Source organism: Poecilia reticulata, chromosome 19 (genome assembly GCF_904066995.2).
Source record: "Poecilia reticulata chromosome 19, P_reticulata-male-v2, whole genome shotgun sequence".
Classification (NCBI taxonomy): Eukaryota; Metazoa; Chordata; class Actinopteri; order Cyprinodontiformes; family Poeciliidae; genus Poecilia; species Poecilia reticulata.
Genome location: NC_088848.1, coordinates 20263548 through 20276496, shown reverse-complemented (window position 1 = coordinate 20276496; position 12949 = coordinate 20263548). Strand labels below are relative to the sequence as shown.

At 38.6% G+C, this 12949-nt stretch overlaps 2 protein-coding genes across 3 annotated transcripts in view; one reads left to right on the top strand and one right to left on the bottom strand.

Moving 5' to 3' along the window:
* slc39a11 (solute carrier family 39, member 11) overlaps positions 1-1616 on the top strand; it is a 153517-nt gene extending 151901 nt beyond the window's left edge. For both annotated transcript variants that reach the window (XM_008437981.2, XM_008437980.2), the window contains exon 10: positions 285-1616. In XM_008437981.2, the coding sequence (XP_008436203.1) occupies positions 285-363 (79 nt within the window). In that variant the 3' untranslated portion in view covers positions 364-1616. The remainder of the gene's footprint in view (positions 1-284) is intronic.
* Positions 1617-2688: 1072 nt separating this feature from the next.
* Positions 2689-8121, bottom strand: LOC103482066 (ankyrin repeat and SOCS box protein 12-like). Its single transcript, XM_008437982.3, has 3 exons — positions 8005-8121; positions 4771-5529; positions 2689-2858 (listed from the first exon to the last, which is right to left on the bottom strand). The coding sequence occupies exons 2-3, from the start codon at positions 5522-5524 to the stop codon at positions 2707-2709; spliced, it is 906 nt and encodes a 301-aa protein (XP_008436204.1). The 5' UTR covers positions 5525-5529; positions 8005-8121; the 3' UTR covers positions 2689-2706.
* Positions 8122-12949: the final 4828 nt, after the last annotated feature.

Sequence of the window (12949 nt, the reverse complement as noted above, 5' to 3'; positions counted from 1 at the left end):
CTAGAAAAAACTGGGAAATTTCTGTTCTCCAAAATTTGAAAATTTGCAAGGAAAAGAAAACTGAAATTTTGAGATTAATCTCATAAATTTGCTCAGAAGACATGGAAATTTCTCAGAAAATCTCCAAATGTCGAAATTTTAAATTTTTGTAATTCAGAAATTTCCTTTTTTTCCTGAACATTTTTTAGATTAATCTCCAAATTTCTGAAATGTGTTTTTTTTTTCCTATGAGTCATTTACCTACCTGTCCTCTGCTGTTATCTCTTGTCTTTTGGTGCCACCAGCGGTAACGGCAGACTGGCTTCGTGGACCTCCATTCTGGGATTTGTCGTGATGATGTCACTAGACGTGGGGCTGGGCTGAGGTCGCCACGGCGACCGAAAAGAAATAAACCAAGGCTCAGAGAAGCACAGCTGGCCTCAGTTTTAAAGAAGGGAACCAGTTGTTGAGTCTAATTTCCGCTACTTGAAGTTGAACTGTGAGCAAACTTTTCCATGCAATGATTGCTGTACTTGAACTGAAATGTTTTCTATGAGATTCTTACAGTTGAATAAGACAGGAAGGTTTTGTGATTCAAGTGCTGGTGAAGGTTTTGTTTGCTGATGTTTTTTCAGAAGAAAATATCTTTAATATGACAGCTTAAAAACTATTCTTTTGTCTTTTTTCATTTGAACATGGCATTATGGGGTTTAATAAGGTTACATCATACTATTAACTTAAATATACTGAATCTGGTTTTTCTTGCCTTCTTCATATATTATAATTTATATGTGCCTCCCTCATCTGTTGTAACACAATGGAGTGAAATGGCTCAGGTGGTTTTGCTGGGGCTTTTTGCAGGGCAGCGTAAGTCTCCTGCCATCTACTGGTCGATCAGGGAATCACACCTGCTACCCCATTTGGAATTTCTTAACATGATTTGCTTTAAACAAAAGTGGTAAAAAATAAAAATAAAAAAAAGGAATGTGTTTAAGTAAGAGTAGCGCTACTTTAACATATTTTTACTCTAGTAAAAGTAAAACTAGTCAATGAATATAATTAAGAGTTGAGAGATATTTGGCAAAAAGGGCAACTCAAAGTAATCATAAGGTTCTAACATTTGATTTCATTTGAAAATGGTGTAATCAGACAAAATAGATAATAGAAGAGCTAATTATAGTTTATTAAACAAAACAATTGTCATGAGCCAAAGTAGGAATGGAAGCTTTACTTCAAAATACAATAGGCAAAAAATTGATATTTTGGGTGAAGTTTAAAAAATATCCAGACTACTGAGGTTTCCTTCAATGAAAATGCTGCCATCTGGTGGCAGCATTTTCATCCTGTCAGTACGGGTAGAAGCCTTCATTCAATTTCATAAATATTAAAACTCTGCTAACAAAAGTTTTGTAGTTTATTTTATTGGGGATTAACATATAGCAGCGTGAGATATTCACTGAAAATCTATCAAAACAAAAAACTTTCAAGTGGTAGTGATAACGATATAAAGGGGAAACTATTAAGTTTTACTTTCCCGTTACCAGAGGGCGCTATATTTTGTTTGTTTGACTGGTGCTTTTACTTTTAATGAAAGCTCATCTTTAAGAAAACTTTGAATAAATTGAGCATTTTCTGTGTTTCTTCTCTGACTGACCTATAGATGAACCAAAATAGAGATGGTCAGTACTGCATCTGATTATGAAATGCATAATTTTTGGCAACATGACTCGGTAAATGCGCTCTAAATCAAAACTGCATAAGATAATATAACTCGCAATATGAAATCTGTGAAGGTATGCTACTGTACTAGAGGATACGATAATTTTATGCTTATTACATATATCTTTTATGCAGCAGGGATCATCTTTGATTTTTCTTCTTTCAAATGCAGCATCATCTATTGCCATCTAGTGGCCAACTTCAGAAGTTGAAAATGTATAAAGCACAAAGCGACCAAGCGATTTTCTTCGTCAGTCATTTTTAGAGTTTGTTTAGGGGCACTAAAAGAAAAAAATCTAATAGTTTGAAGTTTATTCTCGGAATGCTGACGTAATGCATGTGGACACCTGGGAGCTACCAGCTTCAATGACTTTTTTTTGTTGACGTGGTTGAAGGATGTTATTGTCTGAGATTAAAGTTTGTGGAAACATCACACTCGACTCCAGGGAACATGGATTACGTTCTTCTCCACTCTTCTTCCAAACACTGGAACATTGATTTCCAGGTGAAATGCAGAATTTACTTCCATCTGAAAAGACGACTTTGTGTCATAGAGCAACAGTCCAGTCCAGTTGATTTTCTCCACAGCCAGGTAAGAAGTTTCTGTTGTCTCTGGTTCAGAAGTGATGTGACACGAGTAATCAGACGTTTGTAGTCCATGTGCAAAGTGTTTCTTGATGCGTTGACTCAAGCCACAGTTCACTCACTGAATCTCCCAGAAATTCTTGAATGAATTTTCTAATTCTATAATAGCTTCTTTTTGGAATACATTTCTGACATGAATAACCCTTCCAATCATATTCTTATTTATTGAAATGCTCCAGTACAAAACTGAGTCAGCAACTTCTAAGTAGCCACATCTTTAAGAAATCAGAAGATGAAATCTTTTTTCTAACATTTTGAACAGAGCAGCCCATGAAGAGACAGAAGCCGTTTTAAGACATGTTATGCAAAGACTCGCTGTTAAACTGAAATAAAGACATGATAAAATAATGCACACTTTCTTCTTTACTGAACATGGACAGGGACTGTTTTATACTGCAGGAAGTTTTTCAGGCTGGTTGGCATGTCCAGCTCGTTGATGCAGTGGCTCTTGTTGATGCTATTCAGGTGTCTACGCACAGCAAGTCGGCAATGCCAGGTCAAGGCTTTCGGAGTTCCTGAAGATGGAAAAAGAAGAAACAAAAAGGCGTGTCTTAATGAAGGAATCTGCCATTAGAGGATGAATCTCACTATTTGACGATGCGTTGAAGAGTTACGGAGGCAAAACCAGTCCTGCGGGGATCAGGTATCCCTCGTTCAGAGGGCACCGCTGATTTCTGATCACTTTATTTGGAGAAATGTTCCCTGATTTCAAAACTTTGGCTGAAATGCTTGCAATTCCACGAAAGCCAATCTGTTTGTGTGGCAGTTGTTGGATTCACAAACGTTTTAATACGCACAAGTGGGCGCGCAATTCAGCTGAGAGACTGGTGTGTTTAGGCCACAGCAGGTGAATCGTTCCTAATACAAGTGTGTTTCTGTGTGTGTGTGTATATATATATATATATATATATATATATATATATATGACTTGGACTCGAGTCATTAAAATCAAGACTTGAGACTTGAAAAGTGCTCAAAGACTCGGACTTGACTAACTTTCACACTATTGACTTGGGACTTGACTTGAAGCTATTTACTTGAAAAGATTTGATATTTCACTTAAGTCAAAAGTTTAAAACACATTATTTATAAAGTGGCCCCATTAATTCATTCTGCTCATTCAGTATTGACATGCACAGACCGTCCCTCTGTTTTTCCACACTCCGTATGTATGTGTGCGTAGCTGCAGCACAACCAATCAAATTAACAGGATTTAAAAAATAACGGAGGGGGGGGGGACGACAGAAGAAAAAACGCTCCAAGCAGATTTGCTCCTGTGAGTAAATTCTTTTACTCACAGGAGCATATGTGAGTAATATGTTAGTTGGATATTTTATCAATCATGAAATATCCAACTAAAAACGGAGTGAAACATGCAAAACCTGCAAGACCAGGATCTCAGATGGAGATGCAACTTCCAACTGTTCGGCATTTGAAGTTGCACAAAGGACAGAAAGCGGTACTTTTCTTTTACTGAGACAACTGACTAGCTAACGTTGTGTTAGCAACTCTGAGTGTTTCTGGATGGTAATGCAGCACATTATTTTGTGTTTTGGTTAGTGATTCTGGCAAGTTTGATTCAGGCAACATGTTTTTATCAATACCGAGATGTGGAATTAGCTGTAGATTTAACCCCACTTGGACTGACAGATTTATTTTACCATCACATCCAAATTCAAAACCAGTGCGCTTTATTTGCAATGAGTGCATTGCATGTTTGATTTTAAAAAGAACACATGGTCTATTAATTACATTTAGCATAATTGGAACATTGTTAAATAAACAACAACAAAAAGACGACTCGAAAGGACTTGAGACTTGACTCAACTTTTGCCTGTCTTGACTTGAGACTTGACGATACAGACTTGAGACCTACTTGAGACTTGCAGCACAGTGACTTGGTCCCACCTCTTTATAGTAGTGTTACTGGAGTCAATTGAATTAAATGCAATTGATGTGTAAAATATAGTGGTGGGATTTTTCTTTTACTTCAAACTATCCAAAAACTCTTTTAGCTATTTCTAAATGCTATTGTGTTACTAAAATTGTTATGCATAACTTATATATTTTGATATATTGCACGTGTATTTTATAAATATATAAAGAATATTTGGTTCTTGTACATTTCTACAAGAGACAAATATCTTTGTACATTTGTTTCTTATTGCTATTTCCATATATTTTTTGTGTGAAGCTACATCCTCCAGCATGTGTTCGACTTGCTGCTGCTACACTTGAATTTTAGGACAATAAATATTTACATACAATTTATGAGAATTTTCCTTCTACTTCAGGACGATGCACAATTCTGTGTTAGTCTATCAGGTAAAATACCAATAAGATTTTTGGCTGTGATAAAATGAAAAAGGGATATGACTACTTTGACAAGGCACTATAACTTGGTTACACTGAGTGGGTTTTGCATACCTCTCTCACTCAGGAGCAGCTCCACTGCTGGTTGATTCATGAACCTCTCGATGATCAGCTTGGGGAGGTAGACGTTTGCGCCGAAGTCTATCAGCATCTGGATGTACTCCACGCCGCAGCCGTACCTCAGGCACATCTCCAGCATCGTTCTGTGATGGATGCTGTGGATGGTCACGTCTGTGCAGTTGTAATTCGGGTCGGCCCCGTGAAGGAGCAGCAGCCTAAAGCACTCTATGTGTCTGTTAACCGCAGACAGGCAGAGCGGTCCTCTGGTCACACTTTCGTAGAAGGGCCACAACCGGAACTTAGAACAAGTGTTCGCATTGGCGCCGTGAGCCAGCAGCTGCCTGAGGATCTCCACGTCGCCATTCTTGGCAGCGGTGATGACCGGGGAGCTGTTGTTGGATTTGCTTCCGTTGGGGTTGGCACCTGCTGCAAGGAGGACGAGGACACAGTCCAGGTGTCTTCCACGAACTGCGTTGAAAAGAGGCGTTTGGGCTTTGACGTCTATGGTGTCTACAAAAGCGCCGTGGGCCAGCAGAACCTTCAGGCAGCTGAGGTGGCCTTTAGACACGGCAGCATGGAGGGGAGTACCTGCGATGCCCCATCCCCCTTTGCAGTTGATGACTTTCTTGTAAATTTCCTGGCAGAGCATTTTGTCGAGGAGTCGGTCATTGTTTTGTGACGCCACCAGCCTGAGCTTGGAGATTTCGTCGCTGTATTCTTCTTCCTCAGTTCTCCTGAGCTGGAACATAGAACCTGGTGGAAAAAATGGTGAAGTCAGAAAACAACAAAAGTCCCAATTTGGAAGGACAAGAGGCTGACTTTAGGGCGCAGCGGTTGGAAATCTCCACTGCGACAAAGAGTGGCATCTTTTAGCTGTCACCAAGTTTCCATAGCAACCATTTTGAGAGAAAACGTATTAGCCTGGTCCCTTGTTTTATGCGTGGCTTCATGCAGATGGTCTGGACCCTCGGCTATAGAGAATTGATTGCTTGCCGGAGGCATGTACTCTGTTGAAGTTTGAAATGACCGGATCTGATTTTACCCAATCGCTCACGTTTGACCGTGACATATGTAATGCACCAGCTACACCGTGAAGCTTACCGAAAATTGAGTACGTTGTAAACAATCATCCCCTACTGTGAAGAGAAAAGTGTTGAGCCAGAGAACATCTTTGTTAGCAGTAAAATGTCTTAAGCATTCCTCTTGCTCCGGCTTGAATTGCTCAGTATTTGGAAGAGTGGCCATGTGTGGCTTCGTTCACTTCCTCTGCCACCATTGCCAAACTACAACCCTATATAGACTACAATTGTAAAACAGCAAAGTAAATCAACGTGACCGTTCACAACGTCTCCTTCTGTTTGCTGATGGGCCCCATTTAAATTCTGAGCCTTTTCCCTGCAAAGCAGCCATTCCGTTAACTTTACTTTGTACTGATTGGCTGTACATCTAAAAACAGAGATAAGATTGTTGTAAAACCGAGATGGTTTCCACTGTGCTTATTAATGGATATTTGGGTATACTAGCTGTTTGAACAATATAACAGACAGCTAACGGTGTTCTTAGATGGGTCTCATTATGGATTTCACTTCTTTGAATGTCTGCATCATTGCCATTGTAATCAAATGCTTGATTTTTTTTTCCAATAAACTTTTTATTTTTGAAGCACTTCACATAACCAGCAGTGTGAATGGGCTTGTACAAACTTCACAGTTATTTTCAACATAAAGGCAGTTTGCAAATGTCTAACAAAGTTCATCTTACAAGCAGTTAAATTTGGCTTTAGCCTCCCTTTGGGTGTAGTTTTTATCAGACACTAAAACAAATCCAGTTAAATAAACATAATTCTGTTTTCTTGGAAAAAAAAGATGCACAAGTTTTCATGTCAAGTTTCACATGACCCACATGACTACAATCCACCTCTAAGTCAATTCCAGTCTGAGGGAAACAGTCCGTCTTTGTTCAGAATTTGAAGCTAAAGGAGTCTTTAGCGTCTACCTACGGACTTTATTGACATTCAAAATCAACCGACCCTTTCCATACAGCGGCTTGCTAAAATATTCATACATTTTAACCATGTTACATTCCAGCAACAAACTCCAATTTTCTCTACTAGAATTATGTGTGATAAACATCTAAGTGCATAATTATGAAGTAGAGGAATAATGACTCATGGTTTTCACTTTTTTTTTCTTTCTTTTTTTTACAAATGAAAATCGGGTTTAATACCCCTAAACTCTGTCAGTCATTGCATAATTTAATCTCAGTATAAATCTAGTTGTTCTGTGAAGCTCTCAATTATTTGATGAAGAACATTAAAAACAGCAACAAGGCCGACGAAGGAACACAGCAGACAGGTCGGGGAGAAAGAATTTGAGAGGTTTAAAGCAGGGTTATAATCCTGAACACAGCATTCCCCTGACAGAAGGTAGCAGCAAAAAAAATGCTGTGGGAATTTGTTTCTAACAATTGGGGAGAGAAGTTGGATGGAAGTAGTTCAAGGACTATCCTGGAAGAAAACCTATTAAAAGATGCAAATGACTTAAGACTGGATTGGCTCAGTGGTGCTCAAAATATAAGCAGGCCACACTTATCAGACGTTGTTTTTAAATGTGTTTTAATTTTACTTCATAATTATGCACTTCTTGGTACTCGCACAAAAGCTCAATAAAATACAGGACAGTTGAAGGTTTCAACGTGACAAAATGCGAAAACCTTAACCCCTATAGAGTCCAGTCCGAGCAAAATTTCAGCGAAAATCTTTATCATTTTATGCGTAACACCTGAAACGCTTCTGTGCGTTAAAGGTAAACGTCAACCAATGTTTCCGTATTAATCTTCAAGATCTTCCAAATAATTCGGCATGATAAATGCAGCACACAGTTGAATGCAAGTATTTATTTCTGGGTTGCTGCTTTCGTAGTTGATGAATTCTGCCGACGGAAATATTGTAAATTACGAAATATTCGGTAAAGTTCTGGTGAGCTATATGTAAGCCGAACCATATCCCATTATTTAAAGTCTTTATTAATCAAATCGAAACCTCTGAAATGTCACTGATAGTCATGTGTTGCTCTGTATCGTCAAAAATATGTGGATTGTCTCGAACACGCTGTCTGCAAAAACAGCGTATTGATACCTCAACTTAAATGTAGAAAAACACAAAAACGTTAAACTGCTCTTGCCTAAAATAACTTGTTTACATTATGAGTCTATTTATATTTATACTACCTTTGATGTGTCACAATGTTTCCCCCTTCTTCTTCTTCTTCATTATTCCGCTTCCTTGTTAGGCTGCTGTTCAGTATCTTTGCTGCCCTCTGGTGTTCATTAGACGCAAAAATCAAATTCTTGGGTTTCTCAGAACCCCTCTGTTTTCACAGTAAAGTTCTATTAAAGAAAGTTAGATTCAAAGCAATAATCGATTAATGGAAGAACAAAATATACAAATAAATACACATATAGTTACTTTATTTACTTATTATCTTATTATCCTCACCTCTCCTAATTTCTTTGTAGAAATATAGCCCACTCATAGTAATTACCAACGAGATGGCTTGTTAGAAGTTAAGACGAATTCAAATAAGGGTTTTGGTTCAACTCAAATATTCAAATAAGACTTCAGGCCCCTTATGGAGTCAGTCAAGCTTTATTTATATCAAGAAACATCCTGTTTCCAACTAGCATATCTAGCAATATTCCAAACTTGAGACTTTTAGCAATGACTCTCCATACAATGAAATGTTATAGGAAGACTAGGGAAGTGATCACTTCTCTGGACCATCTACATGTTTTCCTACTGGATGGGTGTTGATGATGCATCATTTCTTAAGCTACACAATATTTCTACTCGCTGTGAAAGCATGGCTAGCTCTGTTGGGTTTATGTTTTCCTAGTGATTGACAAAATTAAAACCACATATTTTAGTCAAGGAAGTAGTTTAAACTTTTCTTAGATTTTAGGCTGCTCTTCATTATGACCTCAGTATGTTGGAAACAACAAACTGACACCATTTTAACATGTACAGGGTCACCAAAGGATAGTTTCCTTCCCTTTTATCCTTGAACTTTATTCAAATGTCTTCAGACATAGTCAGCAATCTTGTTTCATGCTAAAGTATTCAGATCTTGCTCACTTAGTGTGAGGGCATTAAGTTCTGATTAAATACACTAATACCTGGTCAACAAAAGGTATTGACAGGTGTGAGACTGTCCTCTTAAATCTGAATGTAGGGAAGACTAATCTTCAGTTTTTGATTACCTATTGCCCTCCTCTATCCTACAATCACTAATGAGCAAGACAGAAAGAGAACTCCTCCACTGGTAACCTCATTCTCCGATCTACCATTTTCTAATTGAGAGCCATTGCTTCAGATTAAGAAATACTGCAATAACAGCAGAAAGTTAAGCTGTCTTGTAGGTGGTTTATTTACAGTGTGGCTAGATAGGAAGCAGGTGACATGTCCAAGCAGGTCCAACTCTAATCAGAAGACCTTCTGATCTCTTAAAGCTGGATGTCTTCCTCTGCCACCACATGCACGTCTGCTTGACACAAATATCTAGTCTCATATACTGCTTTTGCACAAAATAACAAACCAAAGAAGTTACCAAAGTACTTGGCAACCTCCAAAAGTTTGGAAGGTTGGTAACTTCCAAATTAAGTAGAGGTACTAAATCTAAGATGTAGAGGTCTGAACCTCTACATCTTAACCTCTCAATTAAGGTGTTTTATACCTTAATTTCTTTGGCTAATGTTACCCTGTCTTACTGCAAATAAAAAAATAATAAATTTATCCAGAGAGACTGTCAAAAATAGAAGGGACACAATATATGTATTTAGTGTTTACACCTCATGAACCGTGAATAAAGAACACATTTCTTTGATTTATAGACTTTGAATTTTGTCATTTACGTCATGATTAATACAGAGATGAGCTTAAAAAATAACTTGTTAAATTGAGAACGCCATTACATACCAATAGTTCTAAAACTATAATGCATATTAATAGTAGTGCAGACAAGGTTATGAACAGACCTTAATACTTTAGTACATTTGCTGTTGTTTTTCCTGTGTTTTCAAACAAAGTGTCATTCAGTTTCTTTGATTACTTGATAGACTAACGCTTCAAAAAACAGGAAGTTATGGAGCAGCAAACTCAACACTGATGGACAGGAGGGGTCGTGACCTTAGGAAGGTGGAGGATAACCCAGTGCCCTCTACAGCACCACTCCGTCTGTTACCCTGTCTTCAAGAAAAAATCAAGAAACTGTCAGGTTTACGCTTTCGTCCGTCTTGCGCCGGTCCAAGAATTTCACCTCTAGCGGCGCAATACGAATGCCCCCGGCCGTCCCTCTTAATCATGTTGCCCACAGTCTCAAAGAGTGAATTCCCCACCCAGTTCAGAGAGAAGAAAACCCACAAAATAAAACCGGGGTCCTATTTCACTATTCCTAGCTGTGGTATTCAGGCGACGGGGGACCTGCTTTGAACACTCAAATTTTTTCAAAGTAAACGCTTCGAGCCCCGGCAAGACACTCAGCTAAGAGCATCGAGGGGGCGCCGAGAGGCAGGGGCTGGGACAGACGGTGGCTTGCCTCGTGGTAGACCATCAGCTCGATCCCGAGATCCAACTACGAGCTTTTTAACTGCAGCAACTTTAAGATACGCTATTGGAGCTGGAATTACAGCGGCTGCTGGCACCAGATTTGCCCTCCAATGGATCCTCGTTAAAGGATTTAAAGTGTACTCATTCCAATTACAGGGCCTCGAAAGATTCCTGTATTGTTATTTTTCGTCACTACCTCCCCGAGTCAAACACCATATCATTTTACGGACAATTGACCCTACAGTACCCTCAGGTACTCTGCAGCCCTTCCCTCAGATTATACTTACTTCTCAGGTGCCCAACAGGTGTTACTAATCCTGTCTTTACATGTCAGGTCGCAGCTTCTTAATCCGTTCAGCTTCTGTTCAAATTCACCACAGTGTAACATTTCAATCTACCGCCAAGACACCCAACTCTCTCTTCTCTTCACCACCTGGTGCCAGATAATCCTAAACTCTGAACTAAAAACATTTGATGTAAGAAACACTTTTAGAGCAGTAATGACTTTTTCTGCAACAGATTGCTCTACCAGAGCAGTTCATCACTTCTGTCTACCTGACCCTGAGTAGGTTTACGTAGATTTAAACTGTGAGGTATCAACAGTGGTGGAGAAAGTACTCAAAAAATTTACTTAAGTAAAAGTACAAATACACAGACAAAAATGTACTTAAGTAAAAGTCAAAGTACCACATTAACATTTTACTTAAGTTAAAGTAAAAAAGTACTGGTTTTTAAAAATACTTAAGTATTAAAAATAAAAGTACTTGCTGAATGAATTGCCTAATCACTAATATCATTAAGTGTCCCGATCATATGCCACAGATAAAGCATGTTTTTATTGTTTATTCTGTAACATAGTTTAGACTTAGATATGTGATTCTATGCATCATAATTTCAGGGATGGAAACATTTTGTCTCCTGTCCTAACATAGCATGAACCTCACTTTTTTTGCCACACATTTATTTAGAAAGAAATCCAACTGGCAGAGGAGGACATGGAACCAAGGAGCCTCGTAGCAGAGTTGTAGTCTAGACCACCGAACCCAAGACCAAATCAAAACCAGCACCCCGCGCTACATGACAATAACATTTAGTGCACCTATCAAAATTGCTTCTCAAATTGATCTGAAAGATTCACTTTCCCATAAAAACACCTAGATATTAAATAGTTAGAGCTGAAATAAATTTAACCAGTGACAATTCAAACTCTTCTTCATTCTGTTTTGTTTTCATCTCTGTGCCACAATACACAGAGGTCTCCTGCCATCACTAAAAAAATAACGCCCTGTGCAGTTGCCCATATTGCCAATGTCAAGAAATAATAATTGTCTGCACCATTAAACATAGCAATTAACAACGCTCAACTATGAACACTGTCCAAGGCCCAATAAGCAAGAAGTAACCAAGCAGGAGGAGCACCGTGACTGTTCTCATCCTCCCTCCTGCTGCAACGTCTGCCACCATGACAGGTGACGAAAACAAAGAGCAATGAGCATGCTGTGCGTTCTTACGTTCTTGTTTTATTTATTCACCAATTAAATATAAAGATATTTTCATGAAATAAAATAGCTACTGCAGTGTACGCAGAGCATTACAAGAATAAAGAACGGCTCTCACTGAGGCTTCAGTCCTATAGGACTTGGTCAAGATCCGTCCAGAAGAATCGGATCGTTGAATGTCATATTATTATATTGCACTTTGGTACCAGCGTTGTCCCATATATGCAACACCTCAGTTAACATCTCCACACAGTAATTCAGCGCATGAGTGACAACTGTTTTTCATCGCAGATGCAACATGTGTCTCTGTACAGCTAGCTTTGCTAGCAACACGTCCACAGATCTTACCTTTATTTAAGCTTTCCTTCCAAGTGACGCTAAAAGTTGGACGAAGTCCCACCGTCTGTGAAAGCGAAGCGCTGCTGATTTTACATGTCGCCATATATTATGATTTCTGCAGCTATTATCGATTAGACAGACATCTTCTCCCGCTCAGAGGAAACCACTGCGCATGTCTGGAGCTCCGCGTGCGAGTAAAGGTGGAGCCGATGGGTGACAACAGACACGTAAATCACGTTATTGCTCGGATTTTACGGCGCCACCTTAAATCCCTGAACTCCACATTTTAACGGACAAAAAGCGCAACGAGACTTGGATGTAACGAGTAAGGAGACAGTTTGTAGAAATGTAGTGAAGTAGAAAGTACAGATACTTACTGTAAAATGTAGTGGAGTAAAAGTAGAAAGTACCCATTATTAAATCTACTTAAGTAAAGTACAGATACATGAAAACTGTACTTAAGTACAGTAACGACGTATTTGTACTTCGTTACTTCCCACCACTGGGTATCAATGTATTTTGATGGTATCAAAATACTTTAATACTGAACAAGGTCAAAGAAAAGCCATTATTTTTCTGTTTCTCGTATGTTGATAACCTATCAGGCATCCAGTTAAAATTTGAGCCAATAATTTCCTGAGTCCCAAATATTTTGTGCATAATTAAGAAGAATTAAATATCTTTATCTTTGTAAATTTTCTCTGTAATTTACAGATACTTTACACGTCAAAAC

What these genes read in the sequence shown, in the direction of transcription:
- LOC103482066 (XM_008437982.3), bottom strand. Translation starts at nt 5,524, where the DNA reads ATGTTCCAGCTCAGGAGAACTGAGGAAGAAGAATACAGCGACGAAATC. An exon ending in GCTGCTCCTGAGTGAGAGAG is followed by an intron (nt 2,859 to 4,770) that starts GTATGCAAAACC and finishes TTCCATCTTCAG; the next exon opens with GAACTCCGAAAGCCTTGACC.